General features: G+C 37.8%; 1 protein-coding gene across 1 annotated transcript in view; it reads left to right on the forward strand.

Moving 5' to 3' along the window:
- The window catches only part of ERICH3 (glutamate-rich 3), a 132,593-nt gene that overhangs the window by 56,337 nt on the left and 48,785 nt on the right, over positions 1–27,471 (forward strand). Inside the window, exons 6-8 of the mRNA XM_012661042.1 lie at positions 6,782–6,940; positions 10,435–10,653; positions 21,226–21,406. Coding sequence (XP_012516496.1) covers positions 6,782–6,940; positions 10,435–10,653; positions 21,226–21,406 — 559 coding nt within the window. The remainder of the gene's footprint in view (positions 1–6,781; positions 6,941–10,434; positions 10,654–21,225; positions 21,407–27,471) is intronic.

Here is a 27,471-nt window from a genome sequence, read left to right on the forward strand (position 1 = left end):
AAAAGAAAAAGAAAAGAAAAAGAAGAAAGAAGAAAAAGAAAAAGAAAAGAAAAAAAGGAAAAGAAGAGAAAAAGAAAAAAACACACACACACAAAAACGACCCCTTTACTCTGCCTGGAGCAGAGGCAGGTCCTTTGGCGCGATGCGTGGGTAGGGGTCGAGTCGCCTGGCGGAGGGGCTAGTTATGTCGTCTCAGATCCTTGCTATACAAAAAATTTAAAAGAAAAAAAAAATGGCCCCTTTACTCCGCCTAGTGGTGGAGGCCGGCCCTTTAGCGCGGTGTGTTGGGGCGGAGGTCGAGTCGCCTGGCAGAGGGGGACTTATGTGTCCCGGATCACAGTTCTATAAGCAGTCTCCCTCAGTTCCCCATCACCTTTGCGGACAGCGCCAGCGACTGAATGGAACAGGGCCCCCGGAGACCGCCTGGAAACTCGGCAGAAATATCGCTCTTTCTTTTCTGCTCTTTTGGAGGCGGGGCTTGAGTCTGCGGCTGGGACAGACTCCGCAGATTCGGGAGAAAAAGTGGCTGCACGGGCTACTCTCCTCCTCTCTCCTCCTCGCAGGGCGCGACCAGCTCTGTCGCAGAGGCAGCAGCTATGACTCAGGCGGACGCCTGGGCAACAAGTCCCCGCGGCCTCAGGCTTTGGGGGTCTCCGAATTGTGGCTGCCCACCCCCTGCTAGTCAGCGCTAGAGCCGACTGCACCGGGAGGGCATCTGGAGCCCGGGTCCACCATTCGCAGAGCTGTGTCCCAGGGCTGCCCGCTGGGCCCGCCGCCCCCACTACACACGGCGACTCTGGACTGATCCGCGGGAGGACTCTGCTGTGTCCCTCCCAGCGCCCGCCGAACTTTCAGCGATTTCCACGGGTAGAGCCTCTTTTATAGAGTTTCCCTCCCCCGATCTAGTCCTGGCGGTCTCCTGTGGCAAGAAGCTGCCTCCAAACTCTCCCCTGTGGGCTCGGGCGGCGTCCGATCTGGGGAGCGCGCTCGGGCCAGTCCCTCCCCTCTGATGCCGACCCAGCGCTGCGCTCCGGTGAGTTCAAAATGGACCCCGCTTCTGTCTCTGCTCCCCACCGCTTGTCAGTCTGTGTTACCACTTCACACTGACTTCTGGCACTTCCCTGCCTGCGTGGGAGTGGGGTTTGGTAAAGGAAGAGTCGTCTTCCTGTGAGTCAGATCTCACTGCCCGGGCCAGCCCGCCACCGGGCATGGCCGTCGGGCGCTGCCCTTCCCCCCTGACCCGCACTCTCCGGAAATTTGCAAGCGCCTTTCCAGTTAACCTTATTCTATCCACGGGACTGCTTGTCTCTCGCTGCTTCTCTGTAGATTCACGAAGCTGATCCTGCAGGGGAGCGCCTCACTCGTATGTGGGTGTCCGTGTTCTTCACCTCCCACTCTGGGAGCAGAGAGCCAGGAGGTCACCCCTAATCCGCCATCTTCCTGACCCGCCCAGCTTGATTCATTTATAACCTAGAGGTGGTATTTGCTTGAAGGAAGGGAAGGTACCTTGAAATAATACAGATACAGGAAAAGATTTGCAAAATATGTATTGGAGGTTGATGGTTTAAGTTCTAACTGAATTGCTTGATTACATCTTTACTTTTGCTTTGCATGGTCTAATATATTTCCTTGTAAGCATGAACATTTTTTTGAATTGCAAAATATTTGTGGAGAAATTGCAATGCTTTCACAGATTGTTGAAGTAGGTTCATCACATACAATGTTAAGCTTTGACATTTTTCAAAGGGTAAATATATTTTGACATTTCCTGATGAACAGATCCAAGTGATGAAAAGCAACTGTCTTCCATTTGTTGTTACTTTATTTCCAGGTTTGATTTGAGTGTATAGGTATACAAATTCTTTTATTGGATGGCAAATTCACTAGATTCCCAAAAGCTTAACCTGGGTGAAACAAAAGAAACAATCAGGTGCCATTTTCTGTCTTCCCACCTGTTTCAGAGAGGAAAAACTCTTGAAAGGCTTTCTTTTCAATTTTCCAGCTGAACACCCTCAATAAATAGTTTATGATACAGTCAGGAGAACTTAATGTGACAGGAGTGAGAAAGTAATTTAAAAATTACAGGAAACACTGACACCAGCACTTAAAAAGTCTTTCTCTCTGGTAATCCAGGATTCTTCACTTGGTCACCCCTGATGGTGCTTTTGCACCTTAAGGGATACCTACTGTGGTCTTGGAATTGTAGTTCCCATTTTGCAGAAATTCAAGTTCCCGTTTTTGTTGTGCCAACCTGGATGCATATCCTTTAAATTTGACTCCTGACCTCCAAGTGCTACCGAGATGAAGCTAGTAATCCTTTCAGGGTGTTGCCATTCACTTTTTCTTTTTTAACTTTCTTGAGTGAATAAAAAAAGCATGCAGTGCAATGTTAGTGCACTTGGTCGCTAATTGCACCTAAACTTTCAAAATAGCACACAGGCTTTTAGCTGCACTGCTCCCATTAAAACTGTGGAAAGTCATTTCGACTCATTCTGCATATGCTTGGAAAATTCACCCCCAGAGATCTTCTGCTAAGAATTAGAAATGCTCAGCTAAGCTGAGTAATCACCAGGTAGTCAATTTCAATTCATATTCCGGTGCAGTTTTGAGAATGTTAAGCTACAGTGCCATATTTATTCCAAGAAAATATATTACAAACAATTTAAAATATAGCAAATATAAGGTGGCTTCTGATGTGAACTACAACAGTTTGTAGCTCACAGCTGTTAGTTAATGGTGCAGATTTGTTTTTAGAGATAAACGTAATCAGTTAAACATTTGACTGCCACATTCATCTAACCGAATGATATCTGTATGCAAATTTGGAGAAGTAAAATTTAGAGCACAGCAGCCAATAGATCATGTTCTAGTTTGCAGTAACCTGCTTTCTTAAACTTCGACATTAGTTTCTTCATATTTTTGTCTTCAGTCCAGTTATTTGACAGAGAGTCATAAGGCATGTTTGTTTAACAGAGTTCGAAAGAATTCTTTTGGGTGATCTGATTCCCTTGATCAGAAACCTCTAGTTTAATTTCTCTTTGTGGGTTTTAAGACCTTTTGCCTTTTGATCTGCATAGGCTTATCTCCTCTTTCTTTAAATCAAATGCTGCTCTAGTCAATCTACTTGGCTTCTTATCCTGGTTGTGATACAGGTTTGTGTACAGAGACCCCAAATGACAAGGGCTTAAACATTAGGGCCACCTCCCTGTCCCAGCACACATATGCGAATCTCAGCTGGTATGTCATCTCCACTCTGTGAAGTCATTAAAAGCCCAGACACCTTTTGTGTTATTGATCTTCCAAACTTAGGGTATTGCCTTCATCCACATAAGCCAAGATGGTGTATCACCATGTGGATATTTTAGCCAGAGGAAAGGGGTAAAAGGGAAGGTGAGGGCACACTTCTCTCTAAGGGCATGATCTGGATGCTTCATGTATCACTTCTGCTCACGTCTTATGTTGGCCAAACGTGAGGCATTCATCTATACAGGGTTACGAGGGCTACTAGGAAATATAACTTTATTTATGATAGCCGTGTTCCCAAATAAAAATTCTATTACTAGTGAAGAAAAGAAAACAGATATTCAGGAATATTATCTTTGCTGCTTTTGCCATGTTGTGCTTATAAGAAGCTCTCTTATTACTCGGATGTTCAAATTTACCATTCTTCTCTGTTTATCCATTTTCTTCTCTTGTTTACCATTTGGATAAAATCTAACTGCTTCTGTGAAACTTTAATTTTTATTAGCCTCATTGACTTACTGTAAAGATTCTAAAAACTTTGAGTTTTAAGTTCTGTTCTCAGATATTTTGTTGTTATTTTCTGTTTGGCAGTATTTGTGTGGTTCATTCGATACTAATTGTTTTGTGTTGCCATTAGATGTTAAAAATTACTTTCTATCTCCTCATGGGACCATGATGACAAAACAAAATCAGAGATTTAGCAACATATGATATGCTTCTCAAGATGGCATTAAGACTAATTTTTGGTACTAGGAGCTGCCTTATTATCATTTTTTATGTATTTACACACACTTTCCAGAGCTGAGTATTTGTTTTCACCATTCTTTAGAGTCAATGTATTAAGCCTCATTCATGAGTCATTTATGTACCATCCTTCTCACAACCTTGTTGGGTAGGGATGAGTGGCAGGGCAGGTGGTTAGACATGTAGGTGGCAGGGCAGGCAACGGGGGATATGGTCAAGGGCTGAGGGTGGGGACCAATAAAAACAGAGAAAAGAAACCACAACAGCAAGGACTTGAGGTTGGGGACTTTTCCCGACTGGGAGCATGTGCAGAAGCTAGGAGCTTATGACCAAAGGTAACCTTTCCATTATTAACATAATAAAACTCACACCACCTAGTGCCATGATAGTTCTGGAGTCAGCCATACAAGGACAGAAAATGGAAGGGTACATGATTCCAGGGATCTCCCAGTGAGCAGAAAAGTGGTAGAGTACACAGGGGGATTGTATTTTACCTTTCACTCTGATGATGGAGATAGAAGAAAGAGGGAAACAGAGGTCCTGACAATTCAGGAAGAGCAGAATGAGTGGCTCTGATGTTAATCTAAATCAATTTGCTTACCTATGACAGAGAGAGTTACCCAAGGCTCATCTATTCTGGTGTGATGGAGTTGAGCTTGTTCTGAAGCTGGGCTCTGTCCATCAGACTGAGGTAGTCCTAGAGGGTCCATGGTTGTGGAGGATGCCGGCATAGAGGGGCTCTGCCAGTTTCAGAATGCTAGTGCAATCTCCCATTTTAGGAAGAGGGCATTTGCTCTCCCAGCGCCCTTCCTTTTTACAATGAGAGCAGGGTGGCAGGGCAGGTGATAGGGGGATATGGTCAAGGGCTGAGGGTGGGGACCAATAAAAACAGAGAAAAGAAACCACAACAGCAAGGACTTGACGTTAGGGACTTTTCCTGACTAGGAGCATGCATAGAAGCTAGGAGCGTAGGGCCAAAGGTAAGCTTTCCCTCATTAACATAGTAAAACTCACACCTCCTAGAGCCATGACAGTTCTGAAGCCAGCCATACAAGGACAGAGAATGGCAGGGTACATGATTCTGGGAATCTCCACCTACTTCCCCGAAAAGACACAAATACTCCAACCCCAGCTTAACATATTATTAGGGATTAGCATAAAGGACAGACCCTAACCTGGGATGATGCTGTTCCTTATTGGAGCAGCCTGCTCTCTACTGACCTTGAGAGTGTACTCTATACTTTCTATACTCTGCCTTTAAACTCAGGTTCATCTCCACTCATGGGGACAGACCTGTTTCTCTCTCTGAAACTAACTTTTGCTTTGCAATAAAAGCTGCCTGAATGGAAGTGCTTCGTGTCTGTCATTACTCCATCGCACCAGCCCTGCTTGTGATTCCTCCAAGCAAGGAACCAAAGAACCAGGACGGCACCTCTCAGAAACCACACCTGACACCCTCTTACCCAAATATGTGTATACTCTTCTTGACAGGTTTTCTATCATCTTATTGTAATAGAATAACTGGGCCAAAAGCCCCATTTTTTTCTACTTTCAGCACATTGCTAATCTATATACTAAGCTTACACAATGTTCTGTCAGTGCCCCCAAAATCACTTCTAATGCTCCATACTGGCACTTTTGGTATATGCTGTACTACAGCCTGTGACTGATGGAAAATGCATCAGTCAGGGGCTCAGCGGGAAACAGATGGCTCACACAAATAGGGTAATTAGGAAGTGTTTAATAAAGAAACTATTTACAAAGATGCAAGCAGGGTTAAGGAAAACCAACTAGGGAAGTTAAACATGCTAGGGTCAGCACCTCTGGAAGCCACAGCCTAGGCTTAAGTGGGAAAGAGAGGGATTGGTTACCAGAACTGGCAGCCAGTACCTGTAGCTAGGGGAGGGCTTCCCAACAGGAGCTGTGGACTTGACTTTGGTAGAGGGACCCAGTTGGCCCATTGCAACCCTGAAGGACAATAAAGACTCCAATTTCATTCTCCTCCTGTCCTTTCATCTTTGGCAAGTGCCTTTCACTGGTGATCTCCAATCATAATCCTAAGGTTAGTTGGCATAGGCTTGAAAGGAATAACTCCCAGGACCCAGAGCAGGGAAGAGAAGGTGAACAGTAGATCTTGAGGGGCAAATAGAAAATACTCAGCACGGAAAATATATCCATTTTTATGTAGTATTTTCCAAAGTTGCCAGTTACAATTTTTTATCTTTGTGTTGTTAATATTTCAAGGAAGCAGTTGAATAAATGGTAATGTGTTATGGTTAAGCATCTACCTTTCCTCTTTTGTTTGTATTAAATATTAGGTTGTCTGCTTTTACTTCAGACCAATCTTAAGCCTTAAAGCATTCAGAGTAGAGTTTATGTTCAAAACATTTAAACAAATGAGTCCATTCCAATAATATCGCTTTAGACCCTGAAAATAGGAACATTATTCAACTTAACCTTTAATTGAGCAAAGCCATTCTATGTACAGCATAAAGTAAGTATTGTCTGTGAGTTTACAGTATGAATAAAAATACAGAAACATCATAGAGGACATCTCCTTTGTCCAGTATACTCTGTAATTGTGGCATTTAGTTATGTAGAGGACTCCAACACCATATGTTTTAACAAATACTTTGGGTCAAAGGGTATGTATAATGGAAAGACATAATTAAAGTTTAATCTGTTCAGTAAAAAGGTACCATTAATTACTGTAGGCAATTTATTGGGTTATTAACTGGTCTGGAAACATGTCAAGATACTAATTTAAATGGAATTTTTTTCCCTAATTGTCTAGACAGCCCCTCGACCATATACTGCCCCAGGAAATATGCAGCCTCCAATTCGATTACAGCCTCTTCCCAGTAATCCTGCAGTGGGGACTGTTCCAAAGATAACTTCGGGGTCCAGATCAAAATCCTCATTGCTGGAAAGTGAAGCTCCATTTCCTATTGGGGTAAATGCTATTTTCTTCAATAATTATGTTTTAAGTTTTCATTAGAATATTAGGGTATCAGTTTTTAAGGTGATATATTCAATTAATCTGCACAGTGAAATTTATATTGTGCATTTATGAAGCACTTACTATGTACTTTTTATTAACTATATCTTACTCGAACTGGAAGGTCTATAAGTTTCTCTGTCATTGAGCAAAAAAGGTAAGAAATAAATAGATTTGTGATAATATATGGTGATTTCTCATAAATTTGAAAGGCTGATTGAAAAACAAAGACTTTTCTTTGCCAGATATGACTTCTATCAGAAAAGACCCAGTATTGACTCCTTCCAAATTTTAAATGCGTGAAACCTAGGAAATGAAACTTTCCAAGAATAGGTTTGCATTTGCATGCCGACTTACTTTCTCATCAGTGTATGAAATTACTTCAAGTTTGACTTTTAGAAGGATGAATATAGAAGAAAAAGAATGTCCATCTTTAAAAAATGCTGAATTAATCACACATAGGAGGTTGACTCTGCTTCCCTTTCAAGGTTATGTCTCAGGTAATTTTCACTTATTTTAATAAAGCTCAGGAAGGAGATATGGTAACCATGAAATATGAGTTACTGAGACAGGGAGGAAGAATTGGGACATTCAATAATAAGGAGAGTATTGTTTGTATTTCTAACATGAAGACAAAACATTTGCCAGCTTAAGAAAGAACGTGCATCATGAATACAATTGTCATTATGTTCAAAGGGAGTGAATTATGTTCCATTTCTTATTAGGAAACACAAGACATGTGAAATTAAGATATTTTTAATCTTTAACTTACAGATAACCTTGATGCTGAGAAATTAATTCAGACAAATAAATGATTGTGTTTCATAGTAAAAGTATAAATATAACTCTAAAAATAATAACTAATATTTTAATCCACTTAATGTGCTTTTCAGTTTGTGAAGCACTTTTCATAAGCCTTATATCAGTTAATTTAATGGCAGTTTCCCAGAAAACAGGAGAAATTAATCCAAAAGTGGTGGTACTTTGTCTAGGGTGGACTGCCTAGAGCTAGACAGGAACTTGTTGGGTCATATGTCAATTAGTTTGACACTTTCTAGGATCTGGTCTTCACTTTGAAGGCCCAGAGATTTCCTGTTTCAGCCAGTGTCCAGGAATGGACATGTCTTGAGTGGTTGTCTCAGGCTGACTTAAATAACTCACAACAAGGTCATTTTCCCCTCTATAATAAACCCAAACAGAGAACTAAATCATAATAAGAGGCCATTAATTCACCAAGAGCTATCAAATAAGCAAAGCTTATATAAGAAAGAAGCATTCTCCCCTCATAGGTAGACCTACATGAGAAGCCAGATCACAATGAGAATGTTGCCTAGTGAGCATGGAATAGAATGAGGGGAAATAGTGTAATGGAATGTTGATGACATCAGGCTAAGATGGCCTGATACACCCATTAGGAATGGGCTTGCAAAGGTACCAGAAATCTCAAAGATCTTTGGCTAAAACCCTCTGTATCCTCCAGGGATACCTTTGCCATTAGGACTGGAAATATTCAAAGTCCAATGGGTAGAATTTCCTTTCCCCTAGATAGTACTCGCGTGGGTACTTTCCACATTTGCCAAGGTGATTATATTCCTTTCTAAGTTCTTATAATTATTAATTACACTTTGATGGATACATTTTCCTGTTAGATATGTGAACACTATCAATCAGGTAATATTCAAGTTCTGCTGGCTGGGAAGCATTTTTTTCTTTTCAGTTGATTTTCCAAATCGTCTCTGAGCCACTGGATGGATTTACCAACTGAATCTAGACAGGGCCTTTTCTTTTTCTGTTTCCAAGTTTTTGGGGTATGGATTATTGAAGGATAGGCACTTGATGGTAGCTCGCATGTGCTGAGATTGAGATTAATTCCATGTTAATTTCAACTAGATAAAACCACTTTTCATTCAATAAATATTTATTAGACACTTACTAGGGGCTAGATACTGCTCTGGGCATCAAGACAGACAAAAGTAACTTATTGGAGCATATAGTGTAATTTACATAGGCAAAATATATTATGACTATATGTCTTTACATCTATTTTTTTTCAGTGGCATTGATGATGAAAATGATTTAATATAAAATTACATAAATGTTTTCAATCAAAATTTGAGCTACACATTGCCTTTATTTAATTTGTTTTTTACTCATTTAGCAATGAAAAATAGCTGGAGAATAACTTCTCTTTCTTGAAAATAACTTTTCACTAATAAGCATCTCAAAATAAGGACTTAATTTGTTGAAAATTAAAGAATTAAAAATATGTATAACATATACAATTCATATTAATATTACATAAATATAAATAAATATAAAGACAAATAAATTGACATAAAACAGATATAAATGTTTAGATAATTCTTAAAGTTTGGAAAACTACCTCAGATACACAAAAATTACCAATTTGTGAAAATTCAGGGACTCAAACATACTTAACAAATGTAATATAATTATTGATTATACCTTTGATGTTATTTTTTTCCTATCCCCAATCCCCTGGTGTTTTTAATAATTAAGGTAATACATGTTGATTAAACTTTCAAACAATGTGAATATATGCCTCTAAAGGCAACCTCACATTTAAATTCTTTCATTTTTGTTTTTTAATCAAAATCCACATGTAAATTATTTAAAAGGAATGTATGATCATGTCTCATGGACTTTTAATATCAGGATAAATAGATTCACATCATTCTTTATAAACTTAGTGAGACTCTATTATATGAACAAAGAAAAATTTAAATATCCTCCTATTTATGGACTTTTAGGATGATACATTATTTTGATATTTTCACTAAATGTATTAGTGCATGTTATCCTTATACACATTTATATTAGTGAACTTGTGTAGTTATCTGTGTAGAATTTGTTCCTAGTAGTAGAATTTCTAAGTCAAAGAGTATACATCTTGACATTTTGATAAATATTCCAATTTATCCTCCATAAAGGTTGTAATAATTTACTATAATTAATACATGAGATTACCAGTTTGTTCACAGCCTTGCCAACCGTAGCTATTCTAAGACTTGGATGGGTGAAATCAGAATATGAAAAAAGTACTAACTCCTCATTGCTAAGTGGACTATTCAGCCCTGCTTTAAAGTATAACACTTCAAACTTCTTGATTTTAAATTGTTTAATTGTACTGGGTCCCCATAGATTTAATCAGTTGTTGAGGAAAAATCCCCCAAAGTACTATAAAAGTGCCATCACTGTATGTTTGTTTAAAAAATATACTACATAAGGTGAGAAATTTATGAATATTTAATTTGCTATGGATACAACGAAGTGCCAACTTTCAACAGATTGAAGTGTTTTGAGTTTGTCTATTGATACCAGTTGTGTTTGCATGCAATGTCAATCATACAGGCTAGTCTTTAATTTTGGGTGACATTGGGTCACTGGTTTTGTTTCTTTGGTTCTTATGTCATGAAATGTGATTGCAGGGCAAGAAGGCAGTGATGAAGTTCAGGAACTCCACAGGCAATTCACAGAGAATGAATCCATATCGACTTCCAGACATTAACAGTTGCATGATGCCTATTCCTCCTCCACTTCCTCCCCCAAATGGAAAAATCACAAGAGAAAATAGATCTGAAACATGGAGAAGGAGAACATTTCGTCCAACCACTGCTCCAAATGGCTTAGAACCTCTCTTTACCAGGGTAATTATGGAATAAACTTTTCTTTTATTAATTTAGCATAGATTACATTGCATTATTAGATTTCTAGATTTGCACTAAAAGAACTTAGGGAAATCACATGTAAAATGCCTTGCATAAAGAAATATAGTAATTTTATAAGTGTAATCATAAGCTTGAGTGAATCTGAAACCAAAGATTCGAGTAGCTCAGTTGAGTAACAAATTTATTAATAGCACAGTTGATAATAAAAGAGTCAGTAAATCTTATGGTCAAATTTAATTTGAACTACATCCATTTCCAAATTACTTACTTCCTTTAATTTACCCACACAATCATATGTTATCGGAAGTATCTTAACATTTAATTTGTAAAAATTTAGAAACTTAAACATATCTGAAAAACATAATATACCTTATTAAAGTTTATTTTTAATGATTTATGGCAAATTGCTGTGTAATACCTAGAAAAATTTTTCTTTCAGTGTTCTTTGAAAATATTGTAGTTTGTTTACTCATTTCCTCAAAATACTAACAAAATACTACTAAGGCCAGTTGGACTTTATACAGATACAGGCTAGTAAGAAGTCAAAAGATCTCTTTGTTTTGATTATGTAAATATACAAAAAATAGTAATTATATGTAACTTTTGTGATTACTAGCAAATAGCTGGATCAACATTTCACTGATGGAACATCAGGGAGTTAAGTATCAACATGCACTTAGACTCTGTAAGCTGGTTCTTCAAATCCAGCCTGACTCTCAGGGGTCTTATACACCCTGTGTTCCCATCTCACCCCCAGCAGCTGCCATCACTTCTAACCCTCTCAAAAGATTGGGACCATCTTCCTCCTGCTTGCTTGAATTTCCTCCTTTCAACTCTGTTTTTACCGAATTCACTCCCTTCATTGCTGTCTTTTACAGAGAGTTCTTTCCCTCTTCCCTGAGGTCCAACCTTACCCCTGTGTCTTTGATTATATAGTCTTCCTCTGCCTGTGATACTTTGCACTGTCTGTCATTCTCCTCTCCAATTTGGACTTCCAGCCTTCCTCTAATACTCATCTCTGCCTCTCAACACATGCAGTACTTAGATAGGGTAACCCAATCCTTTCCTTACATGTTGTAACCTTAGACTTCTGTTTTCTCCTTTTCTTCACTGCAAAAGTTCTTTGAAGAATAGTTTGCTGGAGCTTAGTCTAACAAATAACCCCAGGCAACTTAGTTTGCAACAAAGTTTACTTCTTGCTCACATTATTGTCTGTTGTTCAGTGGCAATTCTGGGACCCAGACTGCAGGAGCAGCTCAGAGCGGCGCAGGAGTCTAGGGGTTTGTTACCTCATAGACAGCAGGACCATGGAATGCTTTTAAGGTTTGGCTCAGGAGTGGAACATGTCACTGACACTTGGATTCCATTTGGCAAAGCTAATCTGTGACCAAGACTGATCTCAAGGAAGTAGGAAGTATCAGTTTCTCACAGAGAGGCCCAGTGAATATTCAGAGCAACAGAATCTACCACATCCACTAACTTACTTTTGAATTCCTTGCATGTTGGCATTGGTTTCCACCAGGCCAAACTACATGCTTTCGGAGGGTGTGGCTCCCACTTAGTAAAAACAGTGACTTCCTCATTATCCTCAAACACTTGGGTGGTATGATTTGAATTTCTAATGGTAAAATGTATTACTGGTGTACACTCTATTTGGTCGCGCTCTTTAAAAAAAGTTTAAATGTCTCCTAAACTATAAGAATGCCTAAAATCTATATGTATAATATAAGTTAAACAACAATAATCTAGTAAGCACCCATGACCACACGACTTCTTCACAAAGTAGAACTCTACTATCATATTTTGCAGAGCCCCCTATTTCCTACCCCATCACATCCCCTACTCCTTCCCAGAGCAACCACCATGCCGATTTCTATGTTGTCTCCCTGCTTTTCTTGAGAATTCTGTCACTTATATGCATAAAACTTCAGAAATGAACTCAAACCTAGTATTGTAATGAAAAGACAATAATTCCAGGAAAAAAAATAAGGTGTAAGGAATCTTTGGGTCAGAGTCTGGGTCTGGTTTATTGACAGTTTTAAGAGTCCTTTCTGGGGAAGTCAGAAAGGCCAGGTAACAAGTAGGTCCTGGGAAACATGGGGCTCACCAGAGTCAGGGAATCTGGTGAGGTCCTAGTGTGGACCAGACATGAGATGTCCAGCAGGAAGACGGTTAGGGGAATGGGCTTCTGTAGCTGGGCACGGAGCAGAGAGCAGCAACTGCTTCATCCCAAGGTCATGACAAGTGAAGCACAAATAAGCATCTGAACCGGATTCCCCTGGGATTCTGCATTCAGGTTAGAAGCACAGCATGTTGTCAGCAGGCATCCTGGCTTTGACAGAACTTGTCATGTCTATCTCTTGAGTCACAGGGCTTCAGTCTGACTTGGTCTTTTTTTTTTAAACCTCTGTTCTCTTTTTGGAATTCCTATTTTAGGCATGTTAGAACTACTAGACTGAGGCTCTAATATTCTTAGCTGTTCTCTGCTACTTTCTACTTCTTTGTCTTTTTGTTCTACTTGCTGAGAGGTTTTTTTCAATTTTATCTTCCACACATTCTACTGAGTTTTTTTCTTCTGCCATACTTCAATTCTAAGAATTCCTTTTGTGTTCACTGAATGCTACTTTTAAAAAGCATCTTATTCTTGTTCTGTATGATTTTAATTCTTTGGTATTTGTGGAGACTTGCTTTGTGGGCTAATATATGTTCGGTTTTTGGAAAGAATATAATTCTTGAAATGTTGGAATCAGGGTCTATAAATGTACAATAGATAAATTTTAATTATGTCACTCATATTTTTACATCCTTAGATTTTTTTTTTAATCTACATGGTCTCTTAGTTCTTGAGTTGTCACAATAATTCATTCTCTGTTAAGTAAGGATTTGCCAATTTCTCTTTGTAATTATGCCAAGTTATGTTTTGTAAATGTGTAGAAAATCTTGTTACATGCTTTCAGGTTTAGAATTATTTTATCTTACTAGTGAAGTGATCCTGTGTCATTAAAAAAATGATCCTTTTTATCACTACTTTTTGTCTTAAAATCTATTTTTCTAGTAGTTCTTTTCCTTATTTAGATTAAATTAGGATTTAACTAGTGTGTGTGTGTGTGTATGTGTGTGTGTGTGTGTGTGTGTTCATATGGTTGAACCTTAACACAAGGGTTAGGGGTGCCAACCCCTGCACAATTTAAAGTCTGAATATAACTTTTGACTCCCCCAAAACTTAAATACCGATAGTCTATTGTTGACTGCAAGCCTTACCAATAACATAAATAGTAGACTAACACATATTTTGTATGTTGTATATTGTATACTGTATTCTTAAAGTAAGCTAGAGGAAAAAGAGAAATCATAAAAATGTCTAAAATAATAATTGAAAATATTAAGAAAATCATAAAGAAGAGAAAATACATTTATAGTACAGTGCTGTATTTATGATGACATAAGTTTATGTCATCTGTTTACAAGATCAATCTTCTGTCTGAAATGGAGGGCAACCATAGCTGCACACCTCAATCTACAGTACATATCAAGCAATTCAACTTTTTATTGTAATGTTGTGACTTTTCTCTGCTTCTTGGGAGCACTTCCAGCAACACTAGTGGCACTTCGTGTGGGTCTTATGATGTTATTCAAGGTTTACAATATTGCACTAAACACAATGAAAAATATGTGAGGACCACGAGAGATCACTTTTTATTGTGATTTGCAATTTACTGGAGAGATGAATTGTTTAAGCAGAGATGATTAATGTCACATGGCATTTTAAGTGGATGCTCACAACGGTTGAGCTCACCACAATAGCATCAGGAGGTGGCTAGGAAATTATTACAATAGTATAGTATATACTGTAGTTAATTTTATGCAGTTACGATTTAATACTGCATCTTTATGTTTGTTAACATTTCTCTTGACTGCATGAAGTAAGACAAGTGGTAAAGGGAGATAGCAAAGAATCATAACAGTAGAATGTCATGGAAGGCATGGTTCCATGTATACTATGTGCTTGTACGTGTAAGTTTTGATAAATTTTAATTTTTAATGATAGATTTATATATTTTTATGGTAGCAAATGATAAAATACACTCGTATCTACGTATGTTTTATGCATTCATGTTATACCTTTCTCTTGATTTTTTGATATTTATAGGCTATACAGTTTGTGAGTTTTTTCAAATTGTTCCAGATTTCCGAAAAATTTTCCAATATATTTATTGAAAAAATCTGCACATAAGTGGACGCAGGCAGTTCAAACCCATGTTGTTCAAGTGTGAACTCTATGTATACACATTTGTGTGTGTGTGTGTGTGTGTGTGTGTGTGTATTCCTTTTACTTTCAGCCTTTTGGTGTCTTTAGGTTTAAACGTTAGGGTTTAAATGTGTTTATGCAGCATATGAGTAATTTGTGTTAAATTCAATCTGAGAATCTCTGTTCCATTAATAAGTTGAGTTTTGTCCAATTACATTTATTTTACATAGTGGTATGTTAGACTTACTTCTACCATATTAGTTTCTATTTTCTATTTATTGTGATTTTTCTTTGATAGCATTATTATATGCTATTAATTGCCTCTTCCTTAAAACTTTTCTCTCTTGCCTTCCATGACATTCTACTGTTATGATTCTTTGCTATCTCCCTTTACCACTTGTCTTACTTCTTTGTGACTCTTTTTTGTCTTCACCCCTAAATCTAGCCATCACCATAGGTGTCAGCCTTGACACTTGTTTTTCTATTCAAGATGTAGTCATCTTCCCACATGGTTTTGATAGTTTGCTAGATGTCTCTTGGATTTGACTCTAGCCCTGGGTCCTGTGGTATAGAGTAAAATCAGCTCAGTGGGAAGAGTCATGCACTTTTACATTAGTACTTGAATTTATTTTATTTAGATATATAAAAGATTCATTGAAGGAGAGATGGCTGTTATGACTAATTTACACATTAAATTCACTCTCGTTTTATGACTACTACCCACCAAAGCATCCTTCAAAGGATCTTAAAAGGAAGAAGAGAAAGAGGTAAAAGGCAATGAAATATGGCTTGCTGGTAGCCCATAACCTGTACCTCTATGAAAGTGTCAAACAACATGGTCCCTGGCTTCTGTGATCTGTGTCTCTGGGGATGATCAGTGGAGCCAAATAACAAGGTGACAGGATTCACAGTTACCTCTGGACCCTGTTGCTTTGTCCTGTTTTGTTCCAGCACCTTCAGAGCTTTATACTATATTGACAGAATCTTTGAGAGTAGTTAAATTCTGCACTGAAGTTTACCTTACCCACCTCCAGACTTTTATGTTCCCACTTAGGATTGAGAGACCCTGACCTTACTAGTCACCTATACTACACAGAAGCCTACTGAAAATGTGGGTAGTCCCATAAATAGCTTCTATAAATATGAAAATAGAGGATTTCAAATAACATCCTGCCTTAATGGTTATGTTTATCTATTAAAAAAAATAACAAAGTTTGTTTTTATTTCTTATATGTGTTTTGAAAGAGAGGGCAAAAAGCTTCTCCAATTATGATGCTACTCTAGGACTTTCCTGATATCCCATCAAAGCCCCGTATCCACCTCTTAGGCTCCAAATGAGCCTGGTGCAATTTCAGATGCCTAACTGATAGGTCCTGCTGCCCCTCAACTTTGACATGGTTACAACTTAAGCCAGCTTCTCCATACAATTGCCTTATTTCCTTTAAAGCACCAGTAATTTGGTCTCAAAATCTAGATTTTGAAGAAATCTAGATTTCTTCAAAAGAAGAAATTCTAGAAAAATCTAGAAATCTAAATTTCTTTTTCCCTCTGCATCACACATTCAGTTAGTTGCTAAGCCCTCTAGATCAGAGATGTCCAGTAAACATAGAAGGCAAGCTACATGTACAATTTTTAAATTTGCTAATAGTTACATTAAAAAGGTAAAGAGAAACATGTAAAATAAATTTAATAATGTATTTTATTTAATCAATCATATCCAACATATCATTTGTACATATAATCAATATGAAAAATTTCAATGAGATATTTAATATTTTTTTGCTGTGTCTTTGAAATTAAGTATTTTATATTTATAACACATCTCATTTGAAGGAGCCACCTTTCAAATGCCCAACAGCCAAATAGAGCAAATGGCTGCTGTCTTGGATAGCATGGTTCTGGATTCCACCTTGACAATGGCTCATGTACCTGATAATCCTTTTCCATTCTGACTGCTGCATCCCTAGTTCAAGGGCTTGCTAATAAACTCTTAATGGGGCTGTTGCAATCATCTTCATACTTATGTCCTGCCTCTAAATGAACAAGTAGCTCATTCTAGCTTTTATTGATTGTGACAATAATCAGCTAGGTGCTGAGGTTACCAAGATGGGTAAAAGTAAATCCTTGTTCTCAGAAATACTGCAGTTTAGCAAGGGTAACAGAAATATCTACAATTAACCATGATACATTGTGATGAGTACTATCATTGTAATCTAAATAGGGCACAATGGGAACACAGAGGAAAGAAATACTAGTTCTGACTGAGGAGATTAGAGAATGCCTCAGAGAGAAAGTGGCATTCGAAAGTGGCTTTGAACAATGAGTAGGAAGTTAGCAGATAGAAACAGGGAGCTGAGGGTGAAAGGCAAGAAGGGGAAAAAAAGAGTAAGCAAAATTCATCTCAGTTTTGGTAGATTCTCATAATGATACTAGATTAAACTTTGTAGAAAAGCTCCCAACATGCTCCTCCATTGCCTAACACCTTCACTGGCTGCCCCTTTCCTAATAAAATCAGGTATATTCTTCTGCCTGGCTATTTTAAAATATGGGATTTATTATTATTCAGATATGCTGAGACCTATAAATTGGGAGACAATTGCCATTGAAAAGATAGTCTGCTACTCAAGGTTCCCGAGAGGAGGCGGCACACGACATGCATCAGTCAGAGTTCCATCCAGAATAATGTTTGTCCACCAATCTAGGTATCATGGTCCAGCTAAGCTGACAGATAAAATTAACCATCACACCATACCATGCAGCACCACACAAGGAAGCAGCAGGGTAGGTTAGAAGGCAGAGGGAGTGGGGAGGAAAATGTGGGCAAGAGCCTTTATTATGATTTCCAGTGGAAGGAATAGGAGAAGCAGATCTTCAAAATCTAGAGCTCTGATGCCTCTAGAAGGATTGCAGAGTTTCTGGGTGTGTCAGGAGTAAGCATGAGGTATGGGTCATATGGTGTTAAGAAAAATGAGCAGGAGGAACGTGAAAATAGAAAGCATACTAAAAACAAAGGAGGGAGGAGGAGAAAACAAGGCAAAACCAGCAGGAAAGAGAAGAGAAAGGGAAGAAACCATTGAGTGTAGTGAGAAGAGGTTTTCATGACAACCAGCTGCTTTCGTAGCCTTTAGGATGTGAACACGCTTCCTTTGGCTTGTGTCAGCTTTTCTTTCTCTGATGCCACCGAAGTCATGGGGACTGCTGCTCTTCATGGTCAATCTGGCTTCTGTATCAACCTTTATCAAAGAATAACCACCAAAGTTGCTGTTTAATTGAATAGGACACTGTGAATCAGTTTTTATTGCGTTCCTATAAATGTAGAAAGCTTCCACTTTAGGGCAGAGCCAACCTACTGTACCTTTTGTTTCAGCAAAGGACAGAATGTAAAATGCCTCATTGTTCCATGTCTGTGTCTAGTCAGATCAACATTTATTAGGTCCTTACTAGGCGCCAGCACTGGCAGGACTCCTGGGGGCATGAAGATCAGTAGACACCACCCTTATCTACTGGGAGAGAGGAATACATTCTGATACTCAGGGGGAGAGATATTTTGTGCAATATCAGACTATAAGTGGGGAGAGTAATTAGTAGGGTGACCATACATCCCAGTTTTCCTAAAACAGTTCAAATTTCTCCTCTTTTTTCCCTCTACTATAATTATTAGTAACATTTCTTTCTCTATTTGTCCCAGTTTGAATGATAAACACTATGGTCACCCTACTATTACAGGGGTCCAGGTAGGACTTCATGATGTCCAGAATGCACCAGGGCTTAAGTGGAAGGAGAGGAGTTGCTGCCCAACACTTTAACAAGAGCAGGCACAGTGATACCTCTACTGTCTCTTAAACCTACTCCTCACACAGAAATCCCAGTAAAAACTTAGTGATCAATGGAATGCTAAATATTGCAAATTTATAATGGCTGACTGGTTAACCACTCAATGGGCTTGCTGTTTATTTGTCAGCTCAGATTATTCTTGCCTGAGAAATATGAAAAGAAATGAGAAGGAAAGTCGGAAAGATAAGCCTTAGTTGTATAGGGATATGGGGAGGACTTGCTCCTGTTCTTGAAATGGAACTGACTTCTCATAGAAGGTTTTGATACTTGCTTGAGGACAGCAGAAAGGGCGTTGAGACCCTATTAAAGTTTCATCTGTCTGAGGTCATTATAACCTTGCAAGATGGTAAGTATAGAGGCAATTTAGTCAACTGAAAGAAACAATTGTTTGGTTCCTAGTGCATGTATTTAATAACGAGCTGTCATGTGGGCCTCCTGTTAGAACCCAGAAAAGTTTACTTGGCGGCAATAACTGGGGAATATTTTTTACAAAAGGAAAGAAATAACTAAACTCAAAAGAAAAGAGATGTCACTATCAGAAATATGCTTTAGCAGAAAAAAATATGAATAAGAGGAAATGAAATGGGCGAGGGGCTGCCATTCCCTTTATTTTACTTTTTAAAGTTTCTCCCTCTAGTTTCCCATTTCCTACATGTGATGCAGGTCTTTCTCCCCCTCTAATCCCACTGTTACCTTGTATTTATATAGTGCTTATCTCCTGGAAGCTCACAGGCCTACCTCTAAATCCATGCCATTTTAGAAAGCATTGCTTAACAAAAGGGAGATGCTTTTATTTAATCAGTGACTTCATTAAATGTGCTAGCCGCAGCTTGGAGCTGGATTCGCTGTAGGTCTGCTGATTGTGCAGTGGGCTGCACATGTGCATGTCACAACCCCACAGTTCCCGGGGCAAGAGGAAACATGAGATTATGATTTTGCAAGTGAGAGCCAGGCCTGCCATCATCTCTTTGCTTCAACTGTGATTCAGGGAGATGTTTCTAATCTGCAAAGAATTATCCAGTGCGCTGATTTACCTTTGCAGCTCTCAATGCCCCTAAAATATGTCTGTCAATTATCTCTCTATTTGGGAGGTCTTATTTCCAATAGGCAGGGCGATTTGCTTGAATTTCAACTCTTAGATTTTCTCCCCCATTTATACTTTTCAGACTGTTCGCAGAATTTCATTTCATCAGATTTATTTCCTCTGGTTTTTGCTTCAGAACAATAGAATTGAATAAAAAAAAATACTGTGAGGTGGAAGGGGATGGTTTTGGGGATGGAAATATTTTAGTAGTTCCTTAAAAAATTGTTGTTGCAGCTTTGTTATTCTTAAAAAAATGCATGCTTCCCGTGCATCCATAATCGGTGAAATCAAACTCAAATAACTGCCTTGGATCCACTGAAAGTCATTCTCTCCATAGTTTTCTTTTAGCTAAAAATTGATTTTTAGAAAAGTGAAGTAGATGAGAAGCAAAGCCTGGCCTGTTAATTCTAGAGGTCTGCAATGTTCTCACTAGGCCTTCTTAATGTCTCTTGACCCTCCCAGCCTTTCCTGTTTCTCTGCCTCTTCCCTCTTCCTCCTTTTCCATTTCCTGCTCCCTCCTCCTCTTCCTCCTTCTCTTAGAGGTTAGGCTAACACTATGCTCATTCACTGTTATGAAAACACTTCAGACTATCAATTAGGCAATGCCTGAGACATTTCTTTTACTCTTTGGCATATAAATTAATTGCATATTTTATAAATAATTTAAATTGGGCAATGCCATAGAATATCAAATAGGTTTATCAGGTAATTTTTAAGACTTTGTTAGGCATATTGTTTTGATATTAAAAACAATATTGTTTTTTTCTCATTGAACTGAATGCCTCATGTGAAACTGGATGATCCCTGGCTCATAACATACATGATCCCTCATCCTCAGAATGACCGTAGAAGGAATCAAATGTGTGTATCTTCCTCTCAGAGGGAAGAAGCCCAGGGAAGGATGTGTTGTCAGTGTTCATTGTAAAGATAAAGCATTCGATTACAGAAACTATTGCTAAATCATAATCAGCGTCAATTCAGATTGGAACCAAATGATGTCACCAATATTTATTTAATTCATTTGTTTGAATTTTTATTTGAGAACCAGCTGAAAGAACCAAAAGAACTTTCCTCTTAGCATCATTGACGTTTTATGTATGAACACATAACACTTAAAATAAAAAAAGACACACTTTGTCTGAATCCCTAGTATTTACATTAAAAATACAAAGCCAAAATTTATATATTATAGTTATTTAGAAGGATTTAATTTGTAATGGGCTTCAATTTTTTTGCAGTGTGTAAATTGCCGCTTTATAAAGGTTTTGTTGGTAGGCACATAAATGTTGCGTTTTTAATTCTTTAAATTATAATGTCATGTGAGAATAAGAACTTTGGTTAGAAAGTAATTAGTTAATAAACCTCATTTTTTTGTTTATTTTAGGATTCAAGAAGTATTTATAAAACATCGCCACATAGTAATGCAGCTATTACAATGATCTATTTGGGGAAAAATGTACACCTATCTTATGATAACCCAGACTTCCGGGATGAAATAAAAATTTATCAACAGCACTGTGGTGGGGAAAATCTTTGTGTCTACAAAGGCAAACTACTTGAGAAAGGTACACATAAAACGTTAATTTGTTTTAATTGCTTGGAGTTGATGCTATAGATAAGCTGCTGTTGATATAATATCAAGATGACTTCAATCACTTTATGAAATTATGCATATCCAGGGACTTATAAACCAGCTGCCTAAAAGTAAATCTAAATTTACTGCTCCATGATTGAAACTGAAACAGCAATTACTCTTGCAGATTGTGGAAGAAAGGATTGGAGTGATTTAACCTGGGAACCGATTAATTTTGGGATAAAGATATATGATCATTAAAATGTTGCATGAATAAGCTGTCCCCCAAATTAGAAGTTAACTATTTGGCTTGCCATAGTGAATTATACCGTGCATTACTCCAAGAGAAAAATACCAGATTGGCAATTTGTTCTTTAGAGGTGTGTTGAGATAAAACCACAAATCCAATAAACTTCAGGCTGAATCACACCTAAATAACTTGGTGCAGAATTTGACTAAATAGCTTTTTAGTACATTTCTGCTTTAATTTGATTGTAAATCCATGTTTGTCAGCATAAGATAATTCTTATATCCAGTATATGTTTTTATAAATTATACTGTAGTGTATTTATTCAACATTTAGTTCAGAGGAGCAGCAATGAAAAGAAAGTGTTTGTAGGATTATATTTGTTACTTCCTTGCTTAAGAAACTGTGTTTAGAAAGTAATATTATTTTTACTAATTAAAAGAAATATTTATGTTTGGGTAGTCTTAAAATACACTTAAGAATTAAGGGAGGAGTTGGAGGCAAACATGGAATTTTTACTTTTGGTCTTTCTGATTTCCCTCATCAATCAAAAACAGTGAGTATTAATTTAAAAAATTTCAAGTCCTTAACAAGAAACTATAGCTACATACATAGGAATTACATATTTAAAACATCCTGACATAAAAAAGAGTAAACACTTGAATGTTAGTTTTAACTTAAAACATAATATGATGCTCAGTCATGCTAGAATTTATTTTTCCCATTTTAGATATCTGGTGGAAATGTAATTTACTTTGTCTCATTTTGTCCTAGCACTCCAGAGTTTGTGCCTTCTATTTTGTAGATGGGGAAGATGAGATGAATCCATAGGTAGAAGAGCTCCCCAGGGTCACACTGGGCAGAGTCAAGAGCAGACCCTGGCCCCCTGACTAGGTGCAAGGCCCTTGCTGAGTTCTGTGCAGCCCCATTAGCTATTCTCAGTAGCACAGAGTTTCCTACATTTTCATAACATGACTGTGAAACCCTAATAATAGTGGCATAGATACGTATTCTTATTTTTTAAAGGTAAAACTTTCAGCTATTAATTTAGGAGAATGGCAAAATTAGCTAAGGCTAAAATTGGAATTGACATAATGAAAATTGTCCTGGATTTTAGATCACACCTCATTCAACAAAATGTATATATAATGTCTATTTGACTGTTGGAAAAAGTGGTAGATACAAATAAAAAAAAATATGAAGTTTAGCTGAATGATTCTCTGGTAGGCAATATACATTCCGTGATGAGAGTGCAAAACCAAAGGTTATGGGAGAAAGGGTGTTACTTGGCTCTGCGTTTATTTTGCATACATATTCGTGTTAGAACTTTTTGTTATGGCATTGGACAGTCTTGATTAATAGGATGGAGTGGGGACCTAAATAATTGAATCCTGTCCGCATGATAATTTCGTCTCAGCTTACCCTTGATTGCCAGGAAAATAAGTGTTCAAAATTGAAAAGTTGAGTGGCTCAGAGTTGACTTGTGGTTCAGCAATCTTAGTAGTTTAGTTGAACTGAAAAGAATCTGCCCTTTCTACAAATCAAACCTGTGCATGATTCAGTGAAATGTGAATAGATTTTTAGATTTCTATTAAAAGAAAAAAAGATGGCATTTAATATTATTCTTGGAGCAGTAAACTCATTAAAATGTGGCATTTGTTAATTTGTCTTGCTTCTTCACTTGAAATAATAATAAAATTAATTATTTAAGAGTATGGCAAGTGGATCGTTTATTCTCATAGTAAATCATAATGTCTTGTAGTTTGAGTTTAGACTTCAAGCTACAAGTTGTTTATTACATACACCTATGAAGTCATTGATTATTTCCTGCTACTTGTAAAGAGTACAGTTTCTTCACAGACATTTTTATTTGCCAAGTTTGTCCTTTCAAACAAGACAAACCTTGGTTTCTTGGGTTCACGTGGATGCCAATAATGAAGTAACATTCTTTTCCGGCCCCTCTTTTAATTTCTTCCTTTTCTGCCCCATTTTCTAATATTTTCATAACCTGATCCTGTTGTACCTGTTTGCATTCCTCATGACTCCCCAAACACAGCTTTTTTGCTATCCAATTCATGCTGTTGTCTCGCCTTTGGTTGTTCTATTTCCTTTGTCTGGAATGCTCTCTCTTTCCTCTTTCTAAAATTCAAATCTTTCCTACCTTTTAGGATTCAGATTAAGGCTGTGCAGCTGGCTCAGCTGACTTCTACTCTGGTTTATCCTGATGGACCATGGCTCTCAGTCTACACTCAAAACCGAAGCATTTCATTGCACTCTGACTTATATTAACTGTTTTTTTTTTTTTTACCTTCCATTTATTATATATATATATATATATATATATATATAGTTTTTAAAAAAGCTTTATTGAAGTACAAATTAAATACCATAAAATTTATCTTAAATACCTTAAAATTTATCCAGTGTAACTGTATAATTCAATGACTTTCAGGAAGTATACAGAGTTGTGCAGCTATTATCACAAACCAATTTGAGAACATCTTCATCTCCTCGAAAAGTTTCCTTGTGCCTGTTGGCAGCTAGTTCCTACTCTCATTGTCAGCCCCAGGCAACCACTGATCTGCTTTCTAACTCTACAGATTTTCTATTCTGGACATTTCATATAAATTAAGTCATACGGTGGTAGTGTTTTGTCTTGCTTCTTTCACTTAGCATGATGTTTTTGAAAGTCATGCATTTGAATTGTCTACCAATAACTGCTCTCTCCTTATATTGCTGAATATATCCCATCATATGGATATACTTAACACATATTCTTAAAATTCATTCCCCAGCTGGTGAACATTTGTATTATTTCCAGTTTGGGACTATTAAAAACAATGCTGTTATCAGCATATGAATACAAATTTTTGTGTAGATGTATGTTGTCATTTCTCTTGATTAAATTCCTAGGAATAGTTTTGATTTTTTTTTCTAGTGGGTCACACTTTCCTGTTTCTTTACATGTCTTTAGGGCTTTTATTGAAAATTTGATATTTTAGATAGGGTATTAAAGCTACCAAAGCTACTATGAATTCTAGATTCTGATTTTTCCCTATCAAAGGTTGTTGTTGCTAGTTTTTTAGTTCTTTTTGTAACTTATCTGGAATAAATCTGTGAAATTCAGCCCCCATCACCCTGGTGTACAGTCAATGATTTTTGGCTCAGATTTTAAAGAAAATTCTATTTTTTTTAGTCTGGTCTCTTAAGGTTGTGTCTGTGCTTTCCTAGTTTAGTGATCACCCAGTGGTTTGTCAGAGGTTGGACTACAACACCTTGAGCCAGTAAAGCCTCCATTTACTACCAGTGGATCTGTTTGGGGGTGTATTAGTTTCCTGGGACTAACATAACAAATGTTCCCAAAATGTGGTTTAAAACAACAGAAATTTATTCTCTCAAGATTCAAAGGCCAGAGGTTTATGATCGAGGTGTTGTTCCCTACCAACACTCCCTGAAAAGCTCTGGGAGAGAAGCCTTCCTTAACTCTTCCAACTTCTGGTGGCTCCTGGCAATCCTTGGTGTTCCCTGTCTTGTAGCCCCATCACTCCAATCTCTACTTCTGTCTCCATGTGGCATTCTTCTTCAGGTATCTCTGTGTGTCTACTCTCTTCTTTTTATGAGAATGTAGGTCGCTGGATTTGGGGCAAAACTTAAATCCAGGATGATCTTGCTTTATCATTCATTAATTATATCTGTAAAGACACTGTTTTCAATAAGGTCACATTCTGAGGTTCTGGGTGGTCATGAATTTTTGGAGGACATGATTCAACCTACTAGAGTGGGTTGAGTACATTCAAAGTTCAGGCAGTTTTCAGGTCTGCTCCAACCTTTATTAATATTTTCTACCAGGCTTCCTTATGTTTCCTCCATGCATAGGTAAAATTTCCTAGTGGGCTGGGGATGTATGAATAGGCTTCCAGTTAGCTGGGGATATGTAGAGAGCTTACTGAATGCATCTATGACTGCCTTATTGCTTGTATCTCCCTCTTAAATTTCTGGTTAGTCCACTGGCCTGTTGCTTGCCTTAATGAGAACTATAGTCTCAGGCTAGTAGAACTTCTGTTCTGACCTTTCCTGTTAGCTTGCTCTGAGATTGCTACTTATTACTGGTAATGCCACAGGCCCAGAGTTCCTCATCTTTTGCTCCAAATCAAGTCAGCCCCCACTGACAATGAAGCTGCTGGTAATTTATGGCCTGCCCTACCCCATTAGAACTGTTGTGAGGAGGTAGTGGCAGGTGGAGGGAGGTGAGAGTAGTCCCAGGCAAGAATGCCACAGATTCCTACTGTTGACCTAAAATTCAATAATTTTTCATAAATAAGTGCTGCTCAGTTTGTGTTAAGTGTTTGTTCCATTTCTAGAGATAACATTTTAAGGGGACAGGATTTGATGACCTCACTCCAGAAGTCTGGTATATTAATTTTGCCTCTCCTGCTCAATTATAACTTCTTGAGAGAGGATACCAATTTGATATTTTTCAGCATTTTTGTTTCTATTTAGTGCCTGAAATAGTACTGCTGACCATCAGTGAACAATAAATAACTATATTGTACAAGTATTATAAAATGCTTTCTAATTTGTACATTATGTAATCTTTAACACTGCTCTGTGAAGTTAACAGACTAGGACACAGTCTCCCACCCCTATCTCCATCTTATAGATGAGAATTCTGAAATGCAATGAAGTTAAATAACTCACCAAGGGACACTCAGCTGGGTCATGGAACAATGTCTTCTGATTGCTGGTTTATTTTCTTCCCACTAATCCATGAAGAAACCATCTAGTCAAGGTTGGGAGGTGTCACTATATTTTAAAAAAATACAAAATTATAAAATACTTATCAAAGGAGTAAAAGCAGAGGTTGTCAATTCTTGTTCCATAGCTTTAAAAAAAAGAACAAAATGGAGTAATAGCTGGGTGTGCTCTCCAGCTACATGGGCATCAAACGGAAGGGCAGTCACATAGAGAAGCTGATTTCTGTGCCCATTCTCAGCATTTCCGTGACTGCACTCTCTTCCTGGACTGGTACTTAGGGAGTTATGGGGTGTGATACTGCAGCAGAATGGATCATATTACATGGATGCAGGATTCAAGTTTCTATAATGAAAGCAGTCAGACATGCTTTCCAGTCACCACTCGACGAGTTCATTCATCATTAAGACAAGTGGACTTGTATCTTAGTTTCCCCAGACACCAATATTTTCAGTTTTCTCTTTCCTAGTTTATTTACTTTCATATCACAAATACTAAGGTATAAATGATAGAATTACCTTTTTAATAACTCTAGAATGAATTGCATCTGATTTAGAAATACTTTTTGGAGCAAAATGTGGTATATACACAGTGTTTCTGCATGACTGTGAAAGAAATAGTTTATAGTAATAATTCACTAATTCTTTGGGGGGAGCCTTCTATGCCATTGCCCCTGGACCTGGGGAAACTGAATAAGACTAGCTTCAGCCCTCATAGATTTCACAAATATGCAGGGCAGCAAACATCTAGATCAGGGCTCTCGAAGTACCCATCCCTAGACCAATAGCATCAGCATCACCTGGCAACTTGTTAGAAATGCAAATTCCTGGGCCCTACCCCAGACCCACTGAATCAGAAATTCTGGGATGAGGCCCAGCAATCTGTGTTTTAATAAGCCCTCCAGGTGATTCTGATGCACATTAAAGTTTGAAAACCGCTGGTGTAGCTATATTTTAATACGTCGTGGTAAGTGCAACAATAGAAAATGTGTACATAATAGAGAGGAGAAAAATGTTAATTCTATTATTGTTAGAAGTGGAACAGTCCAGTGAAGCTCC

This window comes from Propithecus coquereli, unplaced genomic scaffold (assembly GCF_000956105.1).
Source record: "Propithecus coquereli isolate 6110/MARCELLA unplaced genomic scaffold, Pcoq_1.0 Scaffold7, whole genome shotgun sequence".
Taxonomy (NCBI): Eukaryota; Metazoa; Chordata; class Mammalia; order Primates; family Indriidae; genus Propithecus; species Propithecus coquereli.